The 24952-nt window shown below is 44.4% G+C and overlaps 2 protein-coding genes across 5 annotated transcripts in view; both read left to right on the top strand.

The window, feature by feature from the left end:
- Positions 1–24952, top strand: part of SLC2A9 (solute carrier family 2 member 9) — a 1019898-nt gene that overhangs the window by 559743 nt on the left and 435203 nt on the right. The gene's annotated exons all lie outside the window — the stretch shown is intronic.
- The window catches only part of GLP1R (glucagon like peptide 1 receptor), a 51075-nt gene that overhangs the window by 9661 nt on the left and 16462 nt on the right, over positions 1–24952 (top strand). The window contains exons 2-3 of one of the 2 annotated variants that reach the window (XM_044296403.1): positions 1640–1804; positions 3147–3207. In XM_044296403.1, the coding sequence (XP_044152338.1) occupies positions 3155–3207 (53 nt within the window). In that variant the 5' untranslated portion in view covers positions 1640–1804; positions 3147–3154. The remainder of the gene's footprint in view (positions 1–1639; positions 1805–3146; positions 3208–24952) is intronic. The other variant, XM_044296394.1, reaches the window with a different exon arrangement.

Genomic DNA, 24952 nt, shown 5'->3' with positions numbered 1-24952 from the left:
AGCCCCCTCAAACCCATCCATCCCATGGTGTCCTGCCCCGGAGCAGTGGTCCCGTGCCATAAACCACTGGCCGCATCTATCGGGATCCGATTTATGGAGAACATTCTATAAATGAAGAGAAGTGAATGTTTACATTAAATCATTTCTGTAATTTCACAGAATCTATGCCGGGACACTTAACATGAAGGAATATTGAAAAAAAAGATTGTCTTAAAGGGGTTTCTGGGACTGTAATACTCTTAGAATAGACCATCAATATCAATTCTGTGGGGGGCCGACTCCTGCACAGAAAGCGATGGGACCCCTTGACTGTTTGCCAGGCACAGCGCCATACAGGTGTTAGTGGTTATGTTTGGTACTGCAAGGGTAACTTAGTCCAGAGCTGCAATACCAGACACAGCCACTACAACATGTATGGCGCTGTGCCTGGTAAATGATGCAAAGAAAGCAGCCCCCCAGTCAGCTGATTGCCTAATAGCACTGCCCCTTTAAGATTTTCATAGATTTCATATATCGTATTAACCCGATGGGAGATGTCAGGGGGCCTCAGGCTGAACCCAAAAAATGACCGGATGACTGGGGGCAGGATTACTAGTATTGTCATGGAAGGTGTGGGGAGAAAATGATTGTGAGCCATGATGACTGAAGGAGACACACTTGTGGAGGTTTACAGGTTCATGGTCGTCTTCTGCTGGAAACCTTCAAACCTTACCCTCTCCAGACAATGAAGGTCGACCGTCATTAGGATTATGAGACATTTACCAGAGAATCTGCTGCTCTGTTTATCAATAACTTTGACTTCTTGTCTTTTCTTTCTCCTGTTTCTTTTCCTTCACTTTCTTTTGCTTCTCTTCTCCTTTTCTGCCCTCTGTCCTCACTTTTTATTCCCTGCTCTCATGTACCTCTTCTCTCTTCTTCTGTTCTTTTGTCTTTTTTCTCCTTATATTTCCTCTTCTTCCTCTTCTCCTCCTTTTCCTTTGCCTCCTTTCTCTTTGTCCCCTTCTTCTTTTCCTTCTTCCTCTTCTCCTCTTTCTTCTTCTCCTTCTTGTTTCAGTTATTTCCTTTACTTTCTTTTCCTTCTCATCTCCTTTTCTGTCCCGCTGTCCTCACTTTCTATTTCCTGCTCTCATGTACCTCTTCTCTCTTCTGTTCTTTTGTCTTTTTTCTCCTTATATTTCCTCTTCTCCTCCTTTTCCTTTGCCTCCTTTCTCTTTGTCCTCTTCTTCTTTTCCTTCTTCTCCTTCTTGTTTCAGTTATTTCCTTCCCTTTCTTTTCCTTCTCATCTCCTTTTCTGTCCCGCTGTCCTCACTTTCTATTTCCTGCTCTCATGTACCTCTTCTCTCTTCTGTTCTTTTGTCTTTTTTCTCCTTATATTTCCTCTTCTCCTCCTTTTCCTTTGCCTCCTTTCTCTTTGTTCTCTTCTTCTTTTCCTTCTTCCTCTTCTCCTCTTCTTCTTGTTTCAGTTATTTCCTTCACTTTCTTTTCCTTCTCATCTCCTTTTCTGTCCCGCTGTCCTCACTTTCTATTTCCTGCTCTCATGTACCTCTTCTCTCTTCTTCTGTCTTTAGTTTTGTGTCCCAGTCATTGTTAATGTATCTTCTCAAAGTTCATCAATTGTCTTATTTCTTTTATCTCCAAGGATTTCCAGTGACCTGGATGAAAACTGCCTTGCTTCCTGCTATTGATTTTTAGCTTTGGTTCTGTTCTTCCAATAACTTTCTTCTTCTTTATATCTGAATGCCTATTCATGACTCTGTCCTCTCTTCCTGATGTTGTGATGATAATAATTTTTCATCTTCTGAAGGTTACTATGACTGCCTATCCTCCAGATATTGCTTATGATTGTCTACAACTGTTTCTCCCTTTCAAAATATTGTATTCAATACCTGAGGCTTTGTCTCTTCCTGATATAAATGTATCTAACTATAACGCCTCCCTTCTTGCAGTGACTTCTATGTCATTGATCTTTCTAGATTTCTGTTCTTCAAATACCTTTCTATATCTCTCTTCTCCTTCCAGTGACTTCTATAACTCAGCTCTTCTTCAGATGATTTCCTATAACTCTGTTCTTTTTCCTATGACTCTCTATAATTCTGCTCTTCCTCTAATAACTTTCCATATTTATGTTCTTCTCTTATGACTTTCTAAATCTCTGCTCTTCCTCTGATCATTTTCTATAACTCTGATTTTCCTCCAATGGCTTTCTATAAGCTCTTCTTCTGATATTTTTCTATAACTCTGCTCTTCTTCCAATAACTTTCTATATCTCTGTTCTTCTTTCTATAACTCTGCTCTTCTTCCAATAACTTTCTATATCTCTGTTCTTCTTTCTATAACTTTCTATATCTCTGCTCTTCTTGTGATAACTTTCTATAACTCTGCTCTTTTTCCAATAACTTTCTATATCTGTTCTTCTTTCTATGACTTTCTAAACCTCTGCTCTTCTTCTGATGAATTTATATAACTCTGCTTTTCTTCTGATAACTTTCTATATCTATATTCTTTCTCCAAAGATTTTCTATAACACTGCTTTTCTGTCAATGACCTTCTATAACTCTGCTCTTCTGATAATTTGCTATATCTCTGCTCTTCTTCCAATGGCTTTGTATAACTTTTCTGTTTTTCTTTCTATAACTCTGCCCTTCCTCTAACCACTTTCTATATCCATGCTCTTCTTCCGATGACTTTCTAAACTCTGCTCTTCTTCCTATATCTCTGCTCCTCTTCCATTCACTTTCTATAACTCTGCTTTTCCTAGGATAACTTTCCATATCTCTGCTGTTCTTACTATGACTTTTTATAACTCTGTTCTTCCATGATTTTCTATAACTATATTCTTCTTCCTATGACTTATCATAACTCTGATTGATTTTATTTTATTTTCACAGTATGTCTCATTGACCAACACTGTCTATTCTTACTAATGTACATCCTGTTGACTGTCCCTTCAGCTCTTCTATCACTTTATCCCTCTGATATTCCACTTTTTGGGCACGTCTCTTCTTTCTCTCCCTTTTTTTTCATTGTTTCTCTCTCCTAATTTGCTCTAGAATCTCTTTCAGTCTCTTTCTCTTATCAAAATGCTGCTTGCTCTCTTCCTTTCTCTGTCTCCTCTTTCAGTGACTGTCTCTCTCTCTTTCTTGTAGGGGTGCCTATGCTGTTTGTCCTCCCGTGGGGTGTAGTCAAGTACCTCTATGAAGATGATGGGTTTGTTCAGTCTATGAATGGCTTCTTGTGGCATGCTGCCGTCCTGTTCTCTTGTTTGTGCCTGTTTGGTTACATGGAGTCACACAGAGGTAGCAGCAGCCCCCGGGCCCTGGTGCCTGAGGGGGGCCCAAAGCCTCACATAAGGAGATAGGTAGATAGAAATGAGATAGATTGATGCTGACAGTTCAAGGTAGGGGATGGGGGCGGCAGGATAAATATACCTTTTATTGAGCTTTCATTATCATCTTTTATTTGCCAGGTTCTACTCCTGCAAGTGTGTATGAGGCAGAGCTTCACAGTGAAGTGTCTTACAGCCCCTCCCCTTTGCTCTGAATGACAGCTGTGTTATCCAACCAGAAGATCACTAGAGCTGTCACTCAAAGCAGAGGGGAGGGGCTGTGAAGTGAAGCTCCACCTTCTGGGCACTTGCAGGAGCAGAGTTTATCTTCCCTACGATAAAACCTCCACATAACTTATGCTTGTCCTGCTCTCCCCAGATGCTACCGAGTACTGTCAGCAGTTTAGAATGGTCAAAACTGCTGTCAGAATCCCTCTAAATTGACGGAAGCAATTGAGATCTGTGAGGCAGATATCTATATATTGGCATTGAATAAGTCAAATAAACAATGGCCAGAAACTTGTGTTTGACTTTTCAGTGGCTTTTGTGGTAAAAGCAGAATTGCCTTACGCAATTCTATGACGGAATGCATAACGGAATGTCTTTAGAGGCATTTAGTTATTCATTCCGTCATAATAGAAGTCTATGGGCTGCAAAACGGATCCGTCCAGTTTTCATTATGCAGGGGAGTCCTCTCCTGATCCAGAGTCCTCTCCTGATCCAGAGTCCTCTCCTGATCCTGGGTCCTCTCCTGATCCTGGGTCCTCTCCTGATCCTGGGTCCTCTCCTGATCCTGGGTCCTCTCCTGATCCTGGGTCCTCCCCTGATCCTGGGTCCTCCCCTGATCCTGGGTCCTCCCCTGATCCTGGGTCCTCCCCTGATCCTGGGTCCTCCCCTGATCCTGGGTCCTCTCCTGATCCTGGGTCCTCCCCTGATCCTGGGTCCTCTCCTGATCCTGGGTCCTCTCCAGATCCTGGGTCCTCTCCTGATCCTGAGTCCTCTCCTGATCCTGGGTCCTCTCCTGATCCTGGGTCATCTCCTGATCCAGAGTCCTCTCCTGATCCAGAGTCCTCTCCTGATCCTGGGTCCTCTCCTGATCCTGGGTCCTCTCCTGATCCTGGGTCCTCCCCTGATCCTGGGTCCTCTCCAGATCCTGGGTCCTCTCCTGATCCTGAGTCCTCTCCTGATCCTGAGTCCTCTCCTGATCCTGGGTCATCTCCTGATCCTGGGTCCTCTCCTGATCCTGGGTCCTCTCCTGATCCTGGGTCCTCTCCTGATCCTGGGTCCTCTCCTGATCCTGGGTCCTCTCCTGATCCTGGGTCCTCTCCTGATCCTGGGTCCTCTCCTGATCCTGGGTCCTCTCCTGATCCTGGGTCCTCTCCTGATCCTGAGTCCTCTCCTGATCCTGAGTCCTCTCCTGATCCTGAATCTACTCCTGCATAACGGAAACGGGACGGATCAGTTTTGCAGCCCATAGACTTGTATTATGACGGAATAAATAACGGAATGCCTCTAAAGACATTCAGTTATGCATTCCGTCATAGAATTGCGCTATGGTCCGTGGTAACGGAATACATAACGGAATTCTGATTTTACCAGTACGAACGAATTGCAAACGAATTTCATAAGGGGAAATTCGCTCATCTCTAGTTATCAGATACGAGATCTAATTCATCTGCACAATGAGGACTATGCGAGCGTCACATGGACATCTATCGGCATGAAAAATCTATCGCGGTCACAGACCCACGTGCACTCTCCATTGTCAGGAAGGTCTCGTCATCCCCGCATGATGCAGAACATTCTGCAGCTTCACCGCGCTCCCACCAGACAATGGCTTTCAATGCTGATTGTTCCATCTCTTTGTTCTCTGTTCTTGCTTGTTCCGTGAGTCCTACTGGAACCTTCAACTGAATGAGTCGTCTTAGGATCTTCTGAATGGACCATTTGTGCGTCTAAACACAATAACATAGACAACTTGTGCCTAGGAGGGAAACTTTAATTGTACATTAAAGAGACAGAAAAGTAAAAAAAATGTAATATTCAAAATGCATTACAATCTTATACCAAGGACTGTGACCGTGACGAGGGCGACACCCTCTACATCTGGAGGAAAGAAGGCTCCTACACCAACAGAGAAGGGGATTCTTTACTGTAAGAGCAGTCAGACTATGGATTATTTACTGTAAGAGCACTGAGACTATGGGCTCTTTACTGTAAGAGCAGTGAGACTATGGATTCTTTATGGTAAGAGCAGTGATACTATGGACTCTTTACTGTAAGAGCAGTCAGACTATGGATTCTTTATGGTAAGAGCAGTGATACTATGGACTCTTTACTGTAAGAGCAGTGAGACTATGGACTCTTTACTGTAAGAGCAGTGAGACTATGGACTCTTTACTGTAAGAGCAGTGAGACTATAGACTCTATACTGTAAGAGCAGTGAGACTATGGAACTCTTTACTGTAAGAGCAGTGAGACTATGGAACTCTTTACTGTAAGAGCAGTGAGACTATGGACTCTTTACTGTAAGAGCAGTGAGACTATGGACTCTTTACTGTAAGAGCAGTGAGACTATGGACTCTTTACTGTAAGAGCAATGATACTATGGACTCTATACTGTAAGAGCAGTGAGACTAAGGACTCTTTACTGTAAGAGCGGTGAGACTATGGACTCTTTACTGTAAGAGCAGTGAGACTATGGACTCTTCACTGTAAGAGCAGTGAGACTATGGACTCTTTACTGTAAGAGCAGTGATACTATGGACTCTATACTGTAAGAGCAGTGAGACTATGGACTCTATACTGTAAGAGCAGTGAGACTATGGACTCTTTACTGTAAGAGCAGTGAGACTATGGATTCTTTATGGTAAGAGCAGTGAGACTATGGGCTCTGTACTGTAAGAGCAGTGAGACTATGGACTCTGTACTGTAAGAGCAGTGAGACTATGGACTCTTTACTGTAAGAGCAGTGAGACTATGGACTCTTTACTGTAAGAGCAGTGAGACTATGGACTCTTACTGTAAGAGCAGTGAGACTATGGACTCTATACTGTAAGAGCAGTGAGACTATGGACTCTATACTGTAAGAGCAGTGAGACTATGGACTCTTTACTGTAAGAGCAGTGAGACTATGGACTCTTTACTGTAAGAGCAGTGAGACTATGGACTCTTTACTGTAAGAGCAGTGAGACTATGGACTCTATACTGTAAGAGCAGAGAGACTATGGACTCTTTACTGTAAGAGCAGAGAGACTATGGACTCTTTACTGTAAGAGCAGTGAGACTATGGATTCTTTATGGTAAGAGCAGTGATACTATAGACTTTTTACTGTAAGAGCAGTGAGACTATAGACTCTTTACTGTAAGAGCAGTAAGACTATGGACTCTTTACTGTAAGAGCAGTGAGACTATGGATTCTTTATGGTAAGAGCAGTGATACTATAGACTTTTTACTGTAAGAGCAGTGAGACTATAGACTCTTTACTGTAAGAGCAGTAAGACTATGGACTCTTTACTGTAAGAGCAGTGATACTATAGACTTTTTATTATAAGAGCAATGAAACTATGGACTCTTTACTGTAAGAGCAGTGAGACTTTGAACTCTTTACTGTAAGAGCAGTGAGACTATGGACTCTTTACTGTAAGAGCAGTGATACTATAGACTTTTTACTGTAAGAGCAATGAGACTATGGACTCTTTACTGTAAGAGCAGTGAGACTATGGACTCTTTACTGTAAGAGCTGTGAGTATTGCACACCTTGTGCTTTTGGGCACTCCAGTGATGTTGCAGCTCTGAAATATGGCCAAACTGGTGGCAAGTGGCATCTTGGCAGCTGCACGCTTGACTTTTCTCAGTTCATGGGCAGTTATTTTGCGCCTTGGTTTTTCCACACGCTTCTTGCGACCCTGTTGACTATTTTGAATGAAACGCTTGATTGTTCGATGATCACGCTTCAGAAGCTTTGCAATTTTAAGAGTGCTGCATCCCTCTGCAAGATATCTCACTATTTTTGACTTTTCTGAGCCTGTCAAGTCCTTCTTTTGACCCATTTTTCCAAAGGAAAGGAAGTTGCCTAATAATTATGCACACCTGATATAGGGTGTTGATGTCATTAGACCACAGCCCTTCTCATTACAGAGATGCACATCACCTAATATGCTTAATTGGTAGTAGGCTTTCGAGCCTATACAGCTTGGAGTAAGACAACATGCATAAAGAGGATGATGTGGTCAAAATACTCATTTGCCTAATAATTCTGCACGTAGTGTATAGACTTTTTATTGTAAGAGCAATGAAAATATGGACTCTTTACTGTAAGAGCAGTGAGACTATGGACTCTGTACTGTAAGAGCAGTGAGACTATGGACTTTTTACTGTAAGAGCAGTGAGACTGTGGACTCTTTACTGTAAGAGCAGTCAGACTATGGACTCTTTACTGTAAGAGCAGTGAGACTATGGATTTCTTACTGTAAGAGCAGTGAGACTATGGACTCTATACTGTAAGAGCAGTGATACTATGGACTTTTTACTGTAAGAGCAGTGAGACTATGGACTCTTTACTGTAAGAGCAGTAAGACTATGGACTCTGTACTGTAAGAGCAGTGAGACTATGGACTCTTTACTGTAAGAGCAGTGAGACTATCGACTCTTTACTGTAAGAGCAGTGAGACTTTGAACTCTTTACTGTAAGAGCAGTGAGACTATGGACTCTTTACCGTAAGAGCAGTGAGACTATGGACTCTTTACTGTAAGAGCAGTGAGACTATGGATTCTTTATGGTAAGAGCAGTTTTACTATAGACTTTTTATTGTAAGAGCAATGAAACTATGGACTCTTTACTGTAAGAGCAGTGAGACTTTGAACTCTTTACTGTAAGAGCAGTGAGACTATGGACTCTTTACTGTAAGAGCAGTGAGACTATGGACTCTTTACTCTAAGAGCAGTGAGACTATGGATTCTTTATGGTAAGAGCAGTTTTACTATAGACTTTTTATTGTAAGAGCAGTGAGACTATGGATTCTTTACTGTAAGAGCAGTGAGACTATGGATTTCTTACTGTAAGAGCAGTGAGACTATGGACTCTATACTGTAAGAGCAGTGAGACTATGGACTCTTTACTGTAAGAGCAGGGAGACTATGGACTCTTTACTGTAAGAGCAGTGAGACTATGGACTCTATATTGTAAGAGCAGTGAGACTATGGACTCTATACTGTAAGAGCAGTGAGACTATGGACTCTATACTGTAAGAGCAGGGAGACTATGGACTCTTTACTGTAAGAGCAGTGAGACTATGGACTCTATACTGTAAGAGCAGGGAGACTATGGACTCTTTACTTTAAGAGCAGTGAGACTATGGACTCTTTACTGTAAGAGCAGTGAGACTATGGACTCTTTACTGTAAGAGCAGTGAGATTATGGACTCTTTACTGTAAGAGCAGGGAGACTATGGACTCTATACTGTAAGAGCAGTGAGACTATGGACTCTTTACTGTAAGAGCAGGGAGACTATGGACTCTATACTGTAAGAGCAGTGAGACTATGGACTCTATACTGTAAGAGCAGTGAGACTATGGACTCTATACTGTAAGAGCAGTGAGACTATGGACTCTTTACTGTAAGAGCAGGGAGACTATGGACTCTATACTGTAAGAGCAGTGAGACTATGGACTCTATACTGTAAGAGCAGTGAGACTATGGACTCTATACTGTAAGAGCAGTGAGACTATGGACTCTTTACTGTAAGAGCAGGGAGACTATGGACTCTATACTGTAAGAGCAGTGAGACTATGGATTCTTTACTGTAAGAGCAGTGAGACTATGGACTCTATACTGTAAGATCAGTGAGACTATGGACTCTTTACTGTAAGAGCAGTGAGACTATGGATTATTTACTGTAAGAGCAGTGAGACTATGGACACTATACTGTAAGAGCAATGAGACTATGGACTCTATACTGTAAGAGCAGTGAGACTATGGATTATTTACTGTAAGAGCAGTGAGACTATGGGCTCTTTACTGTAAGAGCAGTGAGACTATGGACTCTATACTGTAAGAGCAGTGAGACTATGGACACTATACTGTAAGAGCAGTGAGACTATGGATTATTTACTGTAAGAGCAGTGAGACTATGGACTCTATACTGTAAGAGCAGTGAGACTATGGACTCTTTACTGTAAGAGCAGTGAGACTATGGACTCTTTACTGTAAGAGCAGGGAGACTATGGACTCTATACTGTAAGAGCAGTGAGACTATGGACTCTGTACTGTAAGAGCAGTGAGACTATGGACTCTTTACTGTAAGAGCAGTGAGACTATGGACTCTATACTGTAAGAGCAGTGAGACTATGGACTCTTTACTGTAAGAGCAGGGAGACTATGGACTCTTTACTGTAAGAGCAGTGAGACTATGGACTCCTTACTGTAAGAGCAGTGAGACTATGGACTCTATACTGTAAGAGCAGTGAGACTATGAGACTATGGACTCTTTACTGTAAGAGCAGGGAGACTATGGACTCTTTACTGTAAGAGCAGTGAGACTATGGACTCCTTACTGTAAGAGCAGTGAGACTATGGACTCTATACTGTAAGAGCAGTGAGACTATGGACTCTTTACTGTAAGAGCAGTGAGACTATGGACTCCTTACTGTAAGAGCAGTGAGACTATGGACTCTATACTGTAAGAGCAGTGAGACCATGGACTCTGTACTGTAAGAGCAGTGAGACTATGGATTATTTACTGTAAGAGCAGTGAGACTATGGACACTATACTGTAAGAGCAGTGAGACTATGGATTATTTACTGTAAGAGCAGTGAGATTGTGGACTCTTTACTGTAAGAGATGTGAGACTATGGGACTCTCTGCCTGAGGAGGCTACGAGAGGAGGCCTGGATGACTGGTGTGAAATAATACTACACATTATAATTGCTAAATTACTGGAGATGGAGGCCATGATCCAGGGAATTGTGCTTAGTTGGGAAGAATTATTATTCAGTAAATCGAGGAAAATTGGCTTCTACCTCACAAGGTTTTTTTTTTCTTCCTCTGGATCAACTTTGCAGCATAACAGGCTGAACTGGATGGAGAGATCTCTCTTTTCAGCCTTATAGACTATGTTACTATGTTTCCATGTTACTATATTAGTATGTTTTATATTATTTAGTTACTATTCTAAAAATTTAAAATTTTCCATCTATTGTACTTGGGCATCAGTTTTTGTACCTGGGTTTCAGTAGCCTCCAGTGCTCTGCCTGGTGCCAGGCGTCCTTTCCTGTCGGCTCCACCATTCCTCCTCTAGGCAGGTGTATACTGTATATATCGATAATAAAAGGAAGTGAAAAAGCAAACATGGAAAGTGGGGAGGGGGAAAAAAAACTTTAAAAAAAAACTACCACTTCCAACCTCCCCATTATCTTGAACCGTTTTTCCTCAGAGTTTTTTTGTTTATATAAAACATTCTTGTATCTCTTAACTTAGAACCAAATGCAACCACTCATTAGAATATTTTGTGAGATCCAAACTCGAACAATCAACAGTTTGGCTAGAAACATAATTCTAATCAAAAGAATTTTTTTATCCTTATGGCAGTTTACCTTAGTTAAATCGCTCAATATCCAACATTCAGATGAAGACGGAATTACTACCCTCAATTTTTGGGTGATAAAATTCTGAATTGAGTCCCAGTAAGCTTTAAGACCCTGACACAACCAAAGCAGGTGCAAAAAATCAGCCCGTTGCTCATCACACCGCGGGCACCTCGAAGTTTCTCCTAATCCACGTTTCTTAAGCCAACTCGGCGTAATGTACTGCACCGAAATGTAGAAACAGTCCAGCTTTAGCCTCACTCGTTTTCTTCCCCAAAGAAGGTCGTTAATCAACCTCTCAATAAGTTTAAAAAAACGTATCCTCGATCCAAATTGGGGAATTTCTAAGGATATAGAGAAGTTGGGGCAGAATCACCATCTTAACTAAAGCAACTCTATCAGCTCTAGTCAATATCGTAATATCGTAATCTCATTTCAGTTATTAATGGAGTCAAATTAAGTTGAATAAAATCTTCAACCCTTGGCGATATCAACCACCTCGCCCCTCGCTCCGATACTCAAAATTGTCCAATAAGAATTAATGTCCAGGCCTGAGACTTCCCCAAAAGAGTTGACTATATGAATGATGTTTGGGAGAATTATATTAATACGATTTATAAAAAATAGGACATCATCCGCATATAGCGACATCCGATCCTCTAATCCAAATACTCCAAACCCCTCAATCCCTGTATCTTGCCTAACCCTGACTCAATATAGATATCGAACAGTAGCGGGGAGAATGGGCAACCTCGACGAGTGCCTCTGGTCAACATAAAACTCGGGGTAAGACTGCCATTAACATTCAGTTTCGAAAGAGCTTAACCGTACCTATGAAGCTCCTACCAAATCCCATCTGCGTTTTTATAAAACTTTTTAAAATAGGAATTCAAAGTCGGGTTTAATACTGGCTGGTACCGAGGTACCAAAGCCCACTTCAGATTCCTATTTTAAAATGTTTTTTTAAAGACGCAGATGGGAATAGCGGTCATTCAAAGTATTTGTGCGACTTTGCCTACGCAGAGCCAATACATTTTAATGCTGTACGGAAACAGCATTAAAAAAGAAGAGTTGAAACTACCGGTAATCGACTTCATATCTATGATCCGAAGCTCAATTCGCTCAAGCCTATATGGAGGTATTATTCAGGTATTATATGAAGGTATTATTTAGTCACTGTATGGTGGTATTATTTGGCTATTATATATATGGAGGTATTATTCAGCTGCTGTATGGTGGTAGTATTTGGTGATTATATGAAGGTCACTTATATTGGTATTATTTGGTCATTATATGGAACTATTATTCAGTCACTGTATGGTGGTATCATTTGGTAATTATTTGGTTATTATATGGAGGTATTATTTGGTCACTGTATGGAGGTATAATTTGGTAATTATATGGAGGTATTATTCAGTCATAGTGTTGATCACGAATATTCGAATTGCGAATTTTAATCGCGAATATCGTCACTTCGAGAATTCGCGAATATTTAGAATATCGCTAAATATATTTGTAATTGCGAATATTCTATTTTTTGGAAAATACCAGTTCATACGAATTTTTATGCGAATTTTATGCGAATTTTTCGCAATCAAGAAAATAATGCCTGGAGATTACGAATTCGCGAATTCTCGAATATATGGCGAATATTTGCCCAAATATTTGCGAAATATCACAAATTCGAATATTGCCCCTGCCGCTCATCACTATCCAGTCACTGTATGGAGGTATTACTTGGTTACTACATGGAGGTATTATTCAGTCACTGTATGGTGGTAGTATTTGGTGATTATATGAAGGTCACTTATATTGGTATTATTTGGTCATTATATGGAGCTATTATTCAGTCACTGTATGGAGGTATTATTTGGTTACTACATGGAGGTATTATTCAGTCTCTGTATGGAGGTATTATTCAGTCACTGTATGGAGGTATTTTTTGGTTACTACATGGAGGTATTATTCAGTCACTGTATAGAGGTATTATTTGGCTTTTATATGGAGGTATTATTTGGTTACTACATGGAGCTATTATTCAGTCACTGTATGGAGGTATTATTTGGTTACTACATGGAGGTATTATTCAGTCACAGTGGGAATCTACAGAGAAAGTCCATTATCCGATTAAAAGACCACGGAGACTTTGTTACGTGTCCAGGGAACATCATGGACACATTCAATCTCCTGCACTTTTCTTGGGCCAGGTGGTGTTTTGGGAGCCCTCTATGAACGCAGTGTGAATCCGGACGTACTTTACTATATTAACAATTAACAGACAAGTGTTCGTGTTTGATATCTAATGTCTGTGTCGTGTGATTTGGAAGTGAATCACTATTGGCTACAACCGTTATCTGTGACTATATATTTCTCCATTATGATGCCGTGAGTAGAAACGCGTGAGGGATGGAACGTGTCCACCATGTTCCGCGTTTGCTTCTGAAGCTGGTCTTTTAATCGGATGCTGGACTTTCTCCCCTGATTTCCATGGTTACAGTTGTGCTTCCGCACCTTCTCCGCGCACCCCGGGGTGTGCGGCAGGTTAGCGGTGTGCACACTTTTTGGTAACTAATATTCAGTCACAGTATAGCAGTATTATTGAATCACTGAATGGCGGTATTATTGAGCTCCTTTGGTGGTATTGTTGTGTGACTGGTAGTATTATTGAGTCACTGTATACCGGTATTATTTATTCATCCTGTGGTGGAGTTATATGGGTAATACGGTTTAATTTATACATAGAAATAAGTCTGGGACAAGAGGTGGACACGAGGGGCAATCGCCTACAGTGCAGTTCCCTTCATGGCCAAGGAAGGGTAACCAGTCACATATATGTGTTGAGCAGTGGTAAGGCGCTGTGATGGCGGACTCCACTGCACGTCTGTTCTGTGCGGCCCGTCTTTTACATGTCCGGCTCCTTCTGCACATGACTGTGTGCATGCTGTCCTGTTGTCGGACATCTGAGTAAATCTAGTCACTTGTTCCCCAGTGTATGTAATAGGCGGAGAACCTCCATAATTAACCTCTGCTCTCAAGGGCTCCTCCGATATTCCCTGCACGGCACCCACAAGGGCTCCCGGTCACCGCAGCGGCGACCAGTGATTGCTCAGTCTTACATGATTAGATACTCAGCGTCTGCCATAAATATTCAGGAAGCGAGGAAATGAAATTGACTTATTACAAAGGACGAGCTTCATATGAATGGAGGAGACACCAGGGCATCGTCACAGCCCGGAGGGAACACAGAATGCTCTAATCCTGCCACATATTACAATCCGGTGCAGCACGTGAGACAGCGGCGCATTTCAAGCTCTAACAGCCCTTAACTTGTCCAGGGTGTGAGACGCTCAACCATTTCAAGCTACCACAGCTCTAAGCTACACCAGAGAGAAGATGATTTTGCATTTCCAGCTTTGATGGCCCTCATGATACTCAAGAAGTGAGACACCTAAAGATTTCACAGAAGTAAGATGTGCACATTGTGAGCCATCAGGGACTCTGCTGAATTGCGCTGTTCCTCGCCTCTTCCTCCTGGCAGGATGCCATATGATCCTGGTGACCCTCTTCCAGTCCATTGCTCAGCCGCACCATGCTGTTCCAGCAAAGCAATGTTCAATCTCTTCTCTGGTTCTGAGCTCTGGAGATGTTTCTTATGTGATAATCAAACCACATTCAGTCGCTGAGAACCCACATACAGTTCACCGTGAGCTCCTGGAAGATCCTGTCTGCTCCTTTTATTCCTGTGGATTCTATCTCAAGCCAACTTGTTCTTAGCCTGCAACTAATTTGCTTTTCTGGCTATGACCCCAGGCTAGATTCTAGTCCACGTTCCACTCCTGTGTCCATGATCCAGTCCTGATCCTGTGTCCATGATCCAGTCCTGATCCTGTGTCCATGATCCAGTCCTGATCCTGTGTCCATGATCCAGTCCTGATCCTGTGCCCATGATCCAGTCCTGCTCCTGTGCCCATGATCCAGTCCTGCTCCTGTGCCCATGATCCAGTCCTGCTCCTGTGCCCATGATCCAGTCCTGCTCCTGTGCCCATGATCCAGTCCTGCTCCTGTGCCCATGATCCAGTCCTGCTCCTGTGCCCATGATCCAGTCCTGCTCCTGTGCCCATGATCCAGTCCTGCTCCTGTGCCCATGATCCAGTCCTGCTCCTGTGCCCATGATCCAGTCCTGCTCCTGTGTCCATGATCCAGTCCTGCTCCTGTGTCCATGATCCAGTCCTGCTCCTGTGTCCATGATCCAGTCCTGCTCCTGTGTCCATGATCCAGTCCTGCTCCTGTGTCCATGATCCAGTCCTGCTCCTGTGTCCATGATCCAGTCCTGCTCCTGTGTCCATGTTCACACAGCTCTTATTTTCTTTTTGTAAATGTAGCTAGTTGAAATACCTCAAGTACTCTCTACTGTATAAAACTTATTTCCAAACTTTTAAAGGGGTTGGCCACCCTAAGTATCAAAAATCCAAAGTGCCCCAGACAATAGCCCAAACTATGAAGTATTTATATCATGCTAAATGTGCTCTGTTCACCATGACATGTTCCCCTGAGGAGCTTCCTCAGACCGGCTGTGTGGGCGAAGCAGCTGTAAAGTGAAAGTAAATATCCCAGCATGCATTGCAGCAAGCATCTTCAGAGGAGTAGTCACATGACATCCCCGCCCACCTCTGTTCCTATAGAGACAGGAGCCCCTCAGACTTCTGTACAGACACAGCAATAGAAAGCACACCCCAGTCCCAGCAGTAAAGAGAGGTCACTTCACCGGCGGTTGCCATCTTCAAACGGTTGTAGTTTTAAAATTATAAATCCTACAGCGAAGAGCTTTATATTGAGAGAATCACAAGACCCAGACCTACATTGTGATGCATAGTATGTCTCTGAAAAAAAAAGGCACAGTCGCAGTTTAGAAATTGCCCTTTAAATTTTAGATGGTTACAGTGGAGTTTCAATGAATGTCAATGGGCGACGTGAGTTGCAAACAAATGGTCATATTGTGAAAACTATCAGGACTATGGCTTAGCCGTGGACATTTTTAGTGGCAGCAGGGATAGCTGAACGTTTTGATATAAGATTTGTGTAGGTGGGCTCGAAAATGAGGGAGTGGTGGCAATTTAGAAATCATGTCCTGATTTTTCAGCTCACACTCTAGCTTTTGTCACTCTGCTGGCTGCTCACACACCTGGGTTCCTATGGCAACTCACTCTACAGCAAGGGCAGAGAAGAGCGGTTAAAAACAAACTGCTTCAACTTGCTCACTTCACCGGCGGTTGCCATCTTTAAACAGTTGTAGTTTAAAAATTATAAATCCTACAGCAAAGAGTTTTATATTGCGAGAATCACAAGACCCAGGCCTACATTGTGATGCATAGTATGTCTCTGAAATATTCAAAATGAAGGCACAGTCACAGTTTAGAAATTGCCCTTCAAATTTGAGGTGGCTAGAGTGGAGTTTCAATGAATGTCAATGGGCGGCGTGAGTTGCAAACAAATGGTCATATTGTGAAAACTATTTAGTGGCAGCAGGGATAGCTGAACGTTTTGATATAAGATTTGTGTAGGTGGTCTTGAAAATGAGGGAGTGGTGGCAGTTTAGAAATCATGTCCTGATTTTTCAGCTCAAACTCTAGCTTTTGTCAGCTCACACTCTAGTTTTGAACATTCCGCCATTCATTCCTAGGGGACCAATTTTGCCACAAAAACGCTGATATTTCGTGAACCATTTGGCGAAACGTTCCACAAAGTAATAGCACACCAATCGGAAACAATCCGCATGTTTTGGTATATTACTGTCTATGTAGTGTAAAAACTGTGGGAGGAGTTAGGGTGGTAAATTTGGATATAATTAATACGAGTAGAATAGTGAAAACAAGGCGGCACTGCCTTCACTGATACAGCCTCAGAATAAAGGGAGCCGGTGCTGTGGTTGTATGTACTCCGCTATGTGGTGCTCAGCGAAGAAGAAGTCACATCAATAGTTATTTTCATGGAGAGAAACGAAGAAGAAAAATCGCGGCACTCACCGGAGTTGAAATAATGTTGCAGCTTTATTGGAAAACTTCCTGAGAAGGTAGTGCATGTAGGATCCTGGGGCGGACACACTGTAGCAAGCGGCGACGGTCGCTTGGCGTGCGGGATCGCGCTTCCTCTGGTCGCTATACACGTCATGGCGCAGACATGCGCTTTATAGGGGCGGACTCAGAGCAGCCGGCACCATCAACCACAGCTGTGCGCCCGTCGATCTCTGACGTGAGCTTAAAAACATAACCAATGTAGACATATGCAAATGTAAATACTGGGGAAAATACAAGGAGGCGCGGTAAGATACCGCTTATACAAAGTTACGGTGCACATGTGAATAAATGTGTGGTTGTAAACGCACACACATAACAGAGGAAATTAAGCAAAACAATGTAATTAGAGCGCGGTTGCGCAGGTTGTAGTACCTCTCATACTTCAGCTAAAAATATGTTAGCCTAAATGGTTGAAGCACAGATACGAGAGGCCGTATGCGGCTGCTCACCCACCTCATGGCGACATCACATTTATAAAAAGACAGACAGGTCATTTTTGTCATTTAACCCTGCCGCTCCCATAGCTCCAGTCTGCATGATACACCTTGCCCCCCTCTGCAGGAGCAGGCGATGTCGGTCACCTCCCCTGGGGATAGGTCGGACATGCTCTACCCCCGCAAAGGAAAGACAACGTGGATAGGCATCGTGGGCGGTGCGGATATGGTCAATCAGACGTGGGCAACCTCTGCCCGACCGTAAAGAACCAACATGCTCACGGATGCGTTCAAATAGGGGGCAGATTGTTTTGCCTATATAGAAACGTTTGCAGGGGCAGAAGACTACGTATACCACATAGGATGTACGACAATTAATAAATTCACGTACAACGTGTTTAGTTCCTCCTATCTGTAGGCCCTTACTGCAGGTGTTAAGTGCACAGAAAGAACAGTGGCCACATTTGTAGTTTCCTCTGGGTTTCTTAAGCCAGGTCTCTTCAAAGACGCATTGAATACGCTTCTGACCAGCTTGTCCTTGAGGGTAGGACACCTTCTAAATGTGACTAAGGGTCGTTCATTTGTGAAATTGCTCAGAGAGGAGTCCCCCTTCAACAAATCCCAATTTTCATTAATGGCCTGCCTAATTACGTCAGCGGCAGGACTATACTAAAAAGAAAAGGCGAAGCGCGAGGGTGCAGCGTTTCTTTTCTTCTCCATGAGCAGAGAGTTGCGGTCCAATTTAGCGGCCCTACACAGGGCTGCTGAGACGCTTCTCGATGGATAACCCTGATTCAGGAGTCTGTCTCTAAGTTCCCCAGCCTGTTTGTGGAACCCTGCATCGGTATCATTAATCCTCCGTAAGTGGACAAATTGCCCGTACGGGACCGCACGCTTAACCGATGGCGGGTGGAAACTGGTCTGGTGGAGGAGTGAATTGGTCGCTGTGGGCTTACGGTAACCACTTGTGGGTACAATGCCCTCTTTTATGGTAATACAAACGTCCAGGAAATCCAGGGACTCGCCACCAAAATTGATGGTGAATCTCATATTCATCTGGTTACTCAACAAATTCACGGCAAGACTCTTCACTCCCCGACCAGACCAGAAAAACATCATCCACATATCTTAAAAACAGGTGGATAGACCGCAGGAAGGGGTTATCCACCGAGAAGATGTAAGTCTCTTGAAATACCGCCAGGTACAGGTTAGCAAATGTGCACGAGACCGATGTGCCCATTGCCGTACCTAGTACCTGGCGGTACCACTGACCGTCGAACTGGAAAACGTTATTTGTAAGAACGAGATCCAGTGCTTCATGGACGTAGTTTCTAAACACTGCATCCTTGTTGCTCCTGCTAATAAGGGAAAGACTGATTGCCCGAAGCCCCAAATCATATCCGCACCGCCCACGATGCCTATCCACGTTGTCTTTCCTTTGCGGGGGTAGAGCATGTCCGACCTATCCCTAGGGGAGGTGACCGACATCGCCTGCTCCTGCAGAGGGGGGCAAGGTGTATCATGCAGACTGGAGCTATGGGAGCGGCAGGGTTAAATGACAAAAACGACCTGTCTGTCTTTTTATAAATGTGATGTCGCCATGAGGTGGGTGAGCAGCCGCATACGGCCTCTCGTATCTGTGCTTCAACCATTTAGGCTAACATATTTTTAGCTGAAGTATGAGAGGTACTACAACCTGCGCAACCGCGCTCTAATTACATTGTTTTGCTTAATTTCCTCTGTTATGTGTGTGCGTTTACAACCACACATTTATTCACATGTGCACCGTAACTTTGTAAAAGCGGTATCTTACTGCGCCTCCTTGTATTTTCCCCAGTATTTACATTTGCATATCTCTACATCGGTTATGTTTTTAAGCTCACGTCAGAGATCGACGGGCGCACAGCTGTGGTTGATGGTGCCGGCTGCTCTGAGTCCGCCCCTATAAAGCGCATGTCTGCGCCATGACGTGTATAGCGGCCAGAGGAAGTGCGATCCCGCGCGCGAAACGGCCGTCGCCACTTGCTACAGTATGTCCGCCCCAGGATCCTACATGCACTACCTTCTCAGGAAGTTTTCCAATAAAGCTGCAACATTATTTCAACTCCGGTGAGTGCCGCGATTTTTCTTCTTCGTTTCTCTCCATGAAAAGAAATTTGGATATAATAATAAGAATATATATGTGAGATAACAGTAAGTGGTCTTGCCATGCAGGAACACGTAATTACAGTTTGTCTCTCCTTCTTAATCAAATTCCCTTACCGGACGCAGCCCCCCTTCTACATCACCCCTAATACTTTCAGCTGCATCTCTGGAAATGTCCCCTCTACGTTTCTGTATTAATTGCAATCTAGTGCAGTTAAGGGGTTACTGTATGTATATCTGATGTTCTAGGGCAGTGAAAGGGTTCATTTCAAATTTCCTGATGTTCTGGAGCAGTGAAGATGTTAATGTCAGTATACCTGCTGGTCTACCACAGCGATGGGGTTACTATTAGCTTTCCTGGGGTTCTTGGGCAGTTAAAGGTTTAATGTAAGGATCCCTATTGGTCTAGAGCTGTTAAAGGGTTAACGCAAGGGTTATTGTGATCGGCTGGAAGAAGCGCAGTGATGCGAAATGGCCATTGCCTTGGATGCTGCATCATCCGTAAACCGTACTGTGTTTAGCCAGATTTAACGCGTTGTCAGCGCTGCACCTGATTATGGCCAGTGTGGATTAAGGGGCTATTTTACGGATCCCAGGTGGTCTACTGCAGTAAAGGGGTAACTGTAAGGATCCTTGATGGAGGGCATTGGAAAGGTTAAGGCTGCGTGCCTGGGGTCCAGTGGTTACTCACCGGGTAAAGCCTACAGTGGGGAGGGCGGCACATGTAGCGTGTAGCTGTGTTTTGGGGGCTGTGAGACTTTTTACAGGGTCACTTGTGTTGTGTATTTAGTTGAATGACGTTTAGGGTGCGAATTGTTGAGGTGGTGGACAGGGGTCCAGAGGATGGCTTGGCTGTGGAGCTGGATTCTCCTAGGAGCCCATCCATTCTAGTGACAACCTTACTCACCCCTCTTTTATTGTCCTTCAGTTTCCTCTCTGAACTGATCCTATAGATGAGAGCAGAGACGGGATAGAGAGGACTGTGCAGCTGTAACTGTACCGCCACATATAACATGTCCGTTTTGCGGACAAGAATAGGCATTTCTACAATGGGCTGCCCCCGTTCCGTTCCGCAAATTGCGGAAGGCACACAGGCAGCTTCCGTTTTTTGCAGATCGGCGGTTTGCGGACTGCAAAAAATAGAACGGTCATGTGCATGAGGCCTAAGAGTGAAGCCGGCATGTGGTGAGGGGGACTGTGGGCCCCCTGGCTGAGGAGACTGGAACTGCAACCTTTATAGCTACGAGACTGGTGTTCACCTTCCCGTCCTGATTCAGGTTCACCTCCTGGTCCGTCCATGACGTCTGAGTCCCTGTACCGTTCTCCACCTTCCATTTTGTGCCTGTCCTGTCATCACTGCCTCCGGCTGCCAAATGGTGACCACCCTGGGAGCCGAAACCTGGGACATCCCAGCAGCAAAGTCCAGATAGACAGTAAAGGGTCTATGTGTCTGCCAGGCCCGACCAGTGCCAAACTGGTTGCAGCCACATGAAATACTGAAACCTGAACTGTTGCTTGACACGGTGTGATCTGTCTGTGACATTTAAAGAGGACCCTCCCCATCTAATGACAGTTCTGGAGCATCGGTTCTTATGGCTCTATGTGGTGCAGTTCTCGTATTATTCCTGCTAGAAGTTTACCAATAAATTGCCAGCAGTCTGTAATAAAGGTACTGCTGGGTGTTACCAGTGGAGGGTGTGTCTGACTGTGTCCAATCATTGCTGCCTGTGTCAGACTGTGCAGGGACACACCCCCAACTGGTAACATCCATCTGTACCTTCACTGCAAGCTGCTGACAATTCAGTCATAAAGTGTTGTAGCGATAATAAAGGAATGGCACATGATGGGAGTCATAATAATGGATGCTTCGGAATTGATACAACATGGGGAATGCAAGTAGTTACTAAGGCAGACCTGTCAGGAGAGGGGAGAGGTCCTCTTTAACTGCAGCAAAGGCATAAAAAGTGAGACACCTGCGATAAGATAGATTGAGGTATCGTAGCTATAAACAGAAATGACAAACCTGCGCGTTTCACGCTACGTCAGCCCAAGTGGTTCACAAGAGGTGAGGCGCTTACGCACTTCAGTCCTAAGGTTACACCAGACGTGAGACAGGTCTGCACAGACAGCTGAGGATACACAAGCGGAATGCTGATGCGTTTCAAACCATTGCAGCTGTAAGAGTGCACAAGAAGTCAGACACTGATACATAGATATTTTGCAGACATACACCAGAAGAGCGACCCCCCGACACGTCCCAGCACCACATCATTGGTGGAGATGATTAAACAGCCTGAGAGGTGATCCATTCATTTAAAGAAGATTGTGGACAGTAAGGGGTTAATCATGCTGGGCCTGTGGCACCAGAAGACGTGAAGGACATTGTGGAGACGATGATGTAGAGACCGTTACTGGCTGTAATTCTGAGCAGGTGGTAATGGCGCACTCGGATTGTCGGCTCTGCGGTGCATAGAGATGAGACTGATGACAGGAGGGAATGGGGGCTCCTGACGCCTTCTTCTTCAGCAGCCCCCAAATATTTTGGAGGCGTCTTCTTTTCAGCTATTCCTTAGGCTCTGTACAGATCAGAGACTTCATCGCAGGTTCCATCATATTTGACGGGATAAAATAGCGCAGCGAGAAGCTTGGGGCAAAAACAGATGAGCGAAAGCGGATAATAGTCGTGAGCTGTTACATTGTAGAAACCTCATTGTTACATTTGGCTCCGGGGGCAGAGACTTTACACTGAGAAGAAGACGATGCAAAACGAATCTACTGACTCAAAATGCGTTGTGTCCCCCAATGCTGGCACTGCTTCAGTGACCCTCCATTATTGATGCTGGCGCACATGATATCCGGAGCCGGGATCTTCCTTTCACGTAAATTCATTAGCAGTAATGAGGATCGCTTTATCATGGCCGCGTCAGGCCCCGGGAGAGGAACCTGCACCGAGGATATCATCAATCATCCGTCCGCTCGGCACCATTACCCACAATACCACAATATGCTCCGTGTCCTCAGCCATAAGTGCTTATCACAAGGCTCCCCCATCCAGGACTCCTCTGACATGAAAGGGTTAAGGGCGCATTCATACGCTGCAGATTTTGTTGCAGAATTTTCCACCACTGAAAACCTGTTCCATTCACTTGAATGGAGCTTTCATAAATACAGCGCTTGCTGCCCCCAAGCAAATGAATGGAACTGACTTATAGTTGCAGAAAATTCTGCAACAAAATCCTCAGCGTGTGAATGCGGCCTTAGAGACAAAACTTCATTAAGAAGTGACCGGGGGCTCCAGGACTGATGGAACATAAAGAATAAAGATCTGATAATAAGATGAAATAGATTGTTCTACCCATCTTCTACTGGTTTGGAGTGATTAGGAATTACACTCCAGTCACATCCAGAGCTGCAGTTACAGTACTGTTGGGTCTTGGGTTTGTTTCCTGTTTTCCTATGAATGTTATGCACTGAAAGAGGTGGCTCTTCAAGGAATGTGCCAATATTCACAAAATGAATGTATTTTCTCCCTGCCCCCCATCCTTACTTCCTTCCTATTCCTTATTTTCCTCTGTCCTTCTTCCCCTTTCCCAGACTCATTTCTTCTCTTCTTCCCATCTTCTTTCTTTCAATTTTCTCTATCCATATTCTCTCCTGCCTTATTCTCCCTGCCTTCCTTTTCCTCTTTCACTTCCTCCTATTTCTCTTACCTTCTTTCGATATTACTTCCTACCTTTCTGTCTGTCCCATCCCCCTTTTCTTTCCTTGTAGCCCACCTTTCTTTCCTGTCCCTCTTTCCTTCCTTCCTGCCTACCTTTCTTTCCTGTCCCCCTTTCCTTCCTTCCTGCCTACCTTTCTTTACCATCCCCCTTTCCTTCCTTCCTACCTTTCTTTCCCATCCCCCTGTCCTTCCTTCCTACCTTCCTTTCCCGTCGCCCTTTCCTTCCTTCCTTTCTTTCCTGTGCCCCATTCCTTCCTTCCTACCTTTCTTTCCCATCTCCCTGTCCTCCCTTCCTACCTTCCTTTCCCGTCGCCCTTTCCTTCCTTCCTTTCTTTCCCGTCCCCCTTTCCTTCCTTTCTTTCCCGTCCCCCTTTCCTTCCTTCCTACCTTTCTTTCCCGTCCCCCTTTCATTCCTTCCTACCTTTCTTTCCCGTCCCCCTTTCCTTCCTTCCTACCTTTCTTTCCCGTCCCCCTTTCATTCCTTCCTAACTTTCTTTCCCGTCCCCCTTTCCTTCCTTCCTACCTTTCTTTCCCGTCCCCCTTTCATTCCTTCCTACCTTTCTTTCCCATCCCCCTTTCCTTCCTTCCTTTCTTTCCTGTGCCCCATTCCTTCCTTCCTACCTTTCTTTCCCGTCCCCCTTTCCTCCCTTCCTACCTTTCTTTCCCGTCCCCCTTTCCTTCCTTCCTACCTTTCTTTCCCGTCCCCCTTTCCTTCCTTCCTACCTTTCTTTCCCGTCCCCCTTTCCTTCCTTCCTACCTTTCTTTCCCGTCCCCCTTTCCTTCCTTCCTACCTTTCTTTCCCGTCCCCCTTTCCTTCCTTCCTACCTTTCTTTCCCGTCCCCCTTTCCTTCCTTCCTACCTTTCTTTCCCGTCCCCCTTTCATTCCTTCCTACCTTTCTTTCCCGTCCCCCTTTCCTTCCTTCCTACCTTTCTTTCCCGTCCCCCTTTCATTCCTTCCTACCTTTCTTTCCCGTCCCCCTTTCCTTCCTTCCTACCTTTCTTTCCCGTCCCCCTTTCATTCCTTCCTACCTTTCTTTCCCATCCCCCTTTCCTTCCTTCCTTTCTTTCCTGTGCCCCATTCCTTCCTTCCTACCTTTCTTTCCCGTCCCCCTTTCCTCCCTTCCTACCTTTCTTTCCCGTCCCCCTTTCCTTCCTTCGTACCTTTCTTTCCCGTCCCCCTTTCCTTCCTTCCTACCTTTCTTTCCCGTCTCCCTTTCCTTCCTTCCTACCTTTCTTTCCCGTCCCCCTTTCCTTCCTTCCTACCTTTCTTTCCCGTCCCCCTTTCCTTCCTTCCTACCTTTCTTTCCCGTCCCCCTTTCCTTCCTTCCTACCTTTCTTTCCCGTCCCCCTTTCATTCCTTCCTACCTTTCTTTCCCATCCCCTTTTCCTTCCTTCCTTTCTTTCCTGTGCCCCATTCCTTCCTTCCTACCTTTCTTTCCCGTCCCCCTTTCTTTCCTTCCTTCCTACCTTTCTTTCCCGTCCCCCTTTCTTTCCTTCCTTCCTTTCTTTCCCGTCCCCCTTTCCTTCCTTCCTACCTTTCTTTCCCGTCCCCCTTTCCTTCCTTCCTCCCTTCCTCCCCTCCAGAGGCTAGTAATCTATACTGTCCTAACACTTCTCACAGCTGATGTTTGCTACATATGCATCCAGTCTAGACAATGTTGTGTGAG

The sequence above is a fragment of the Bufo gargarizans genome, chromosome 1 (assembly GCF_014858855.1).
Source record: "Bufo gargarizans isolate SCDJY-AF-19 chromosome 1, ASM1485885v1, whole genome shotgun sequence".
NCBI classification, from domain to species: Eukaryota; Metazoa; Chordata; class Amphibia; order Anura; family Bufonidae; genus Bufo; species Bufo gargarizans.
This window is presented reverse-complemented; position numbering and strand designations above follow the sequence as displayed.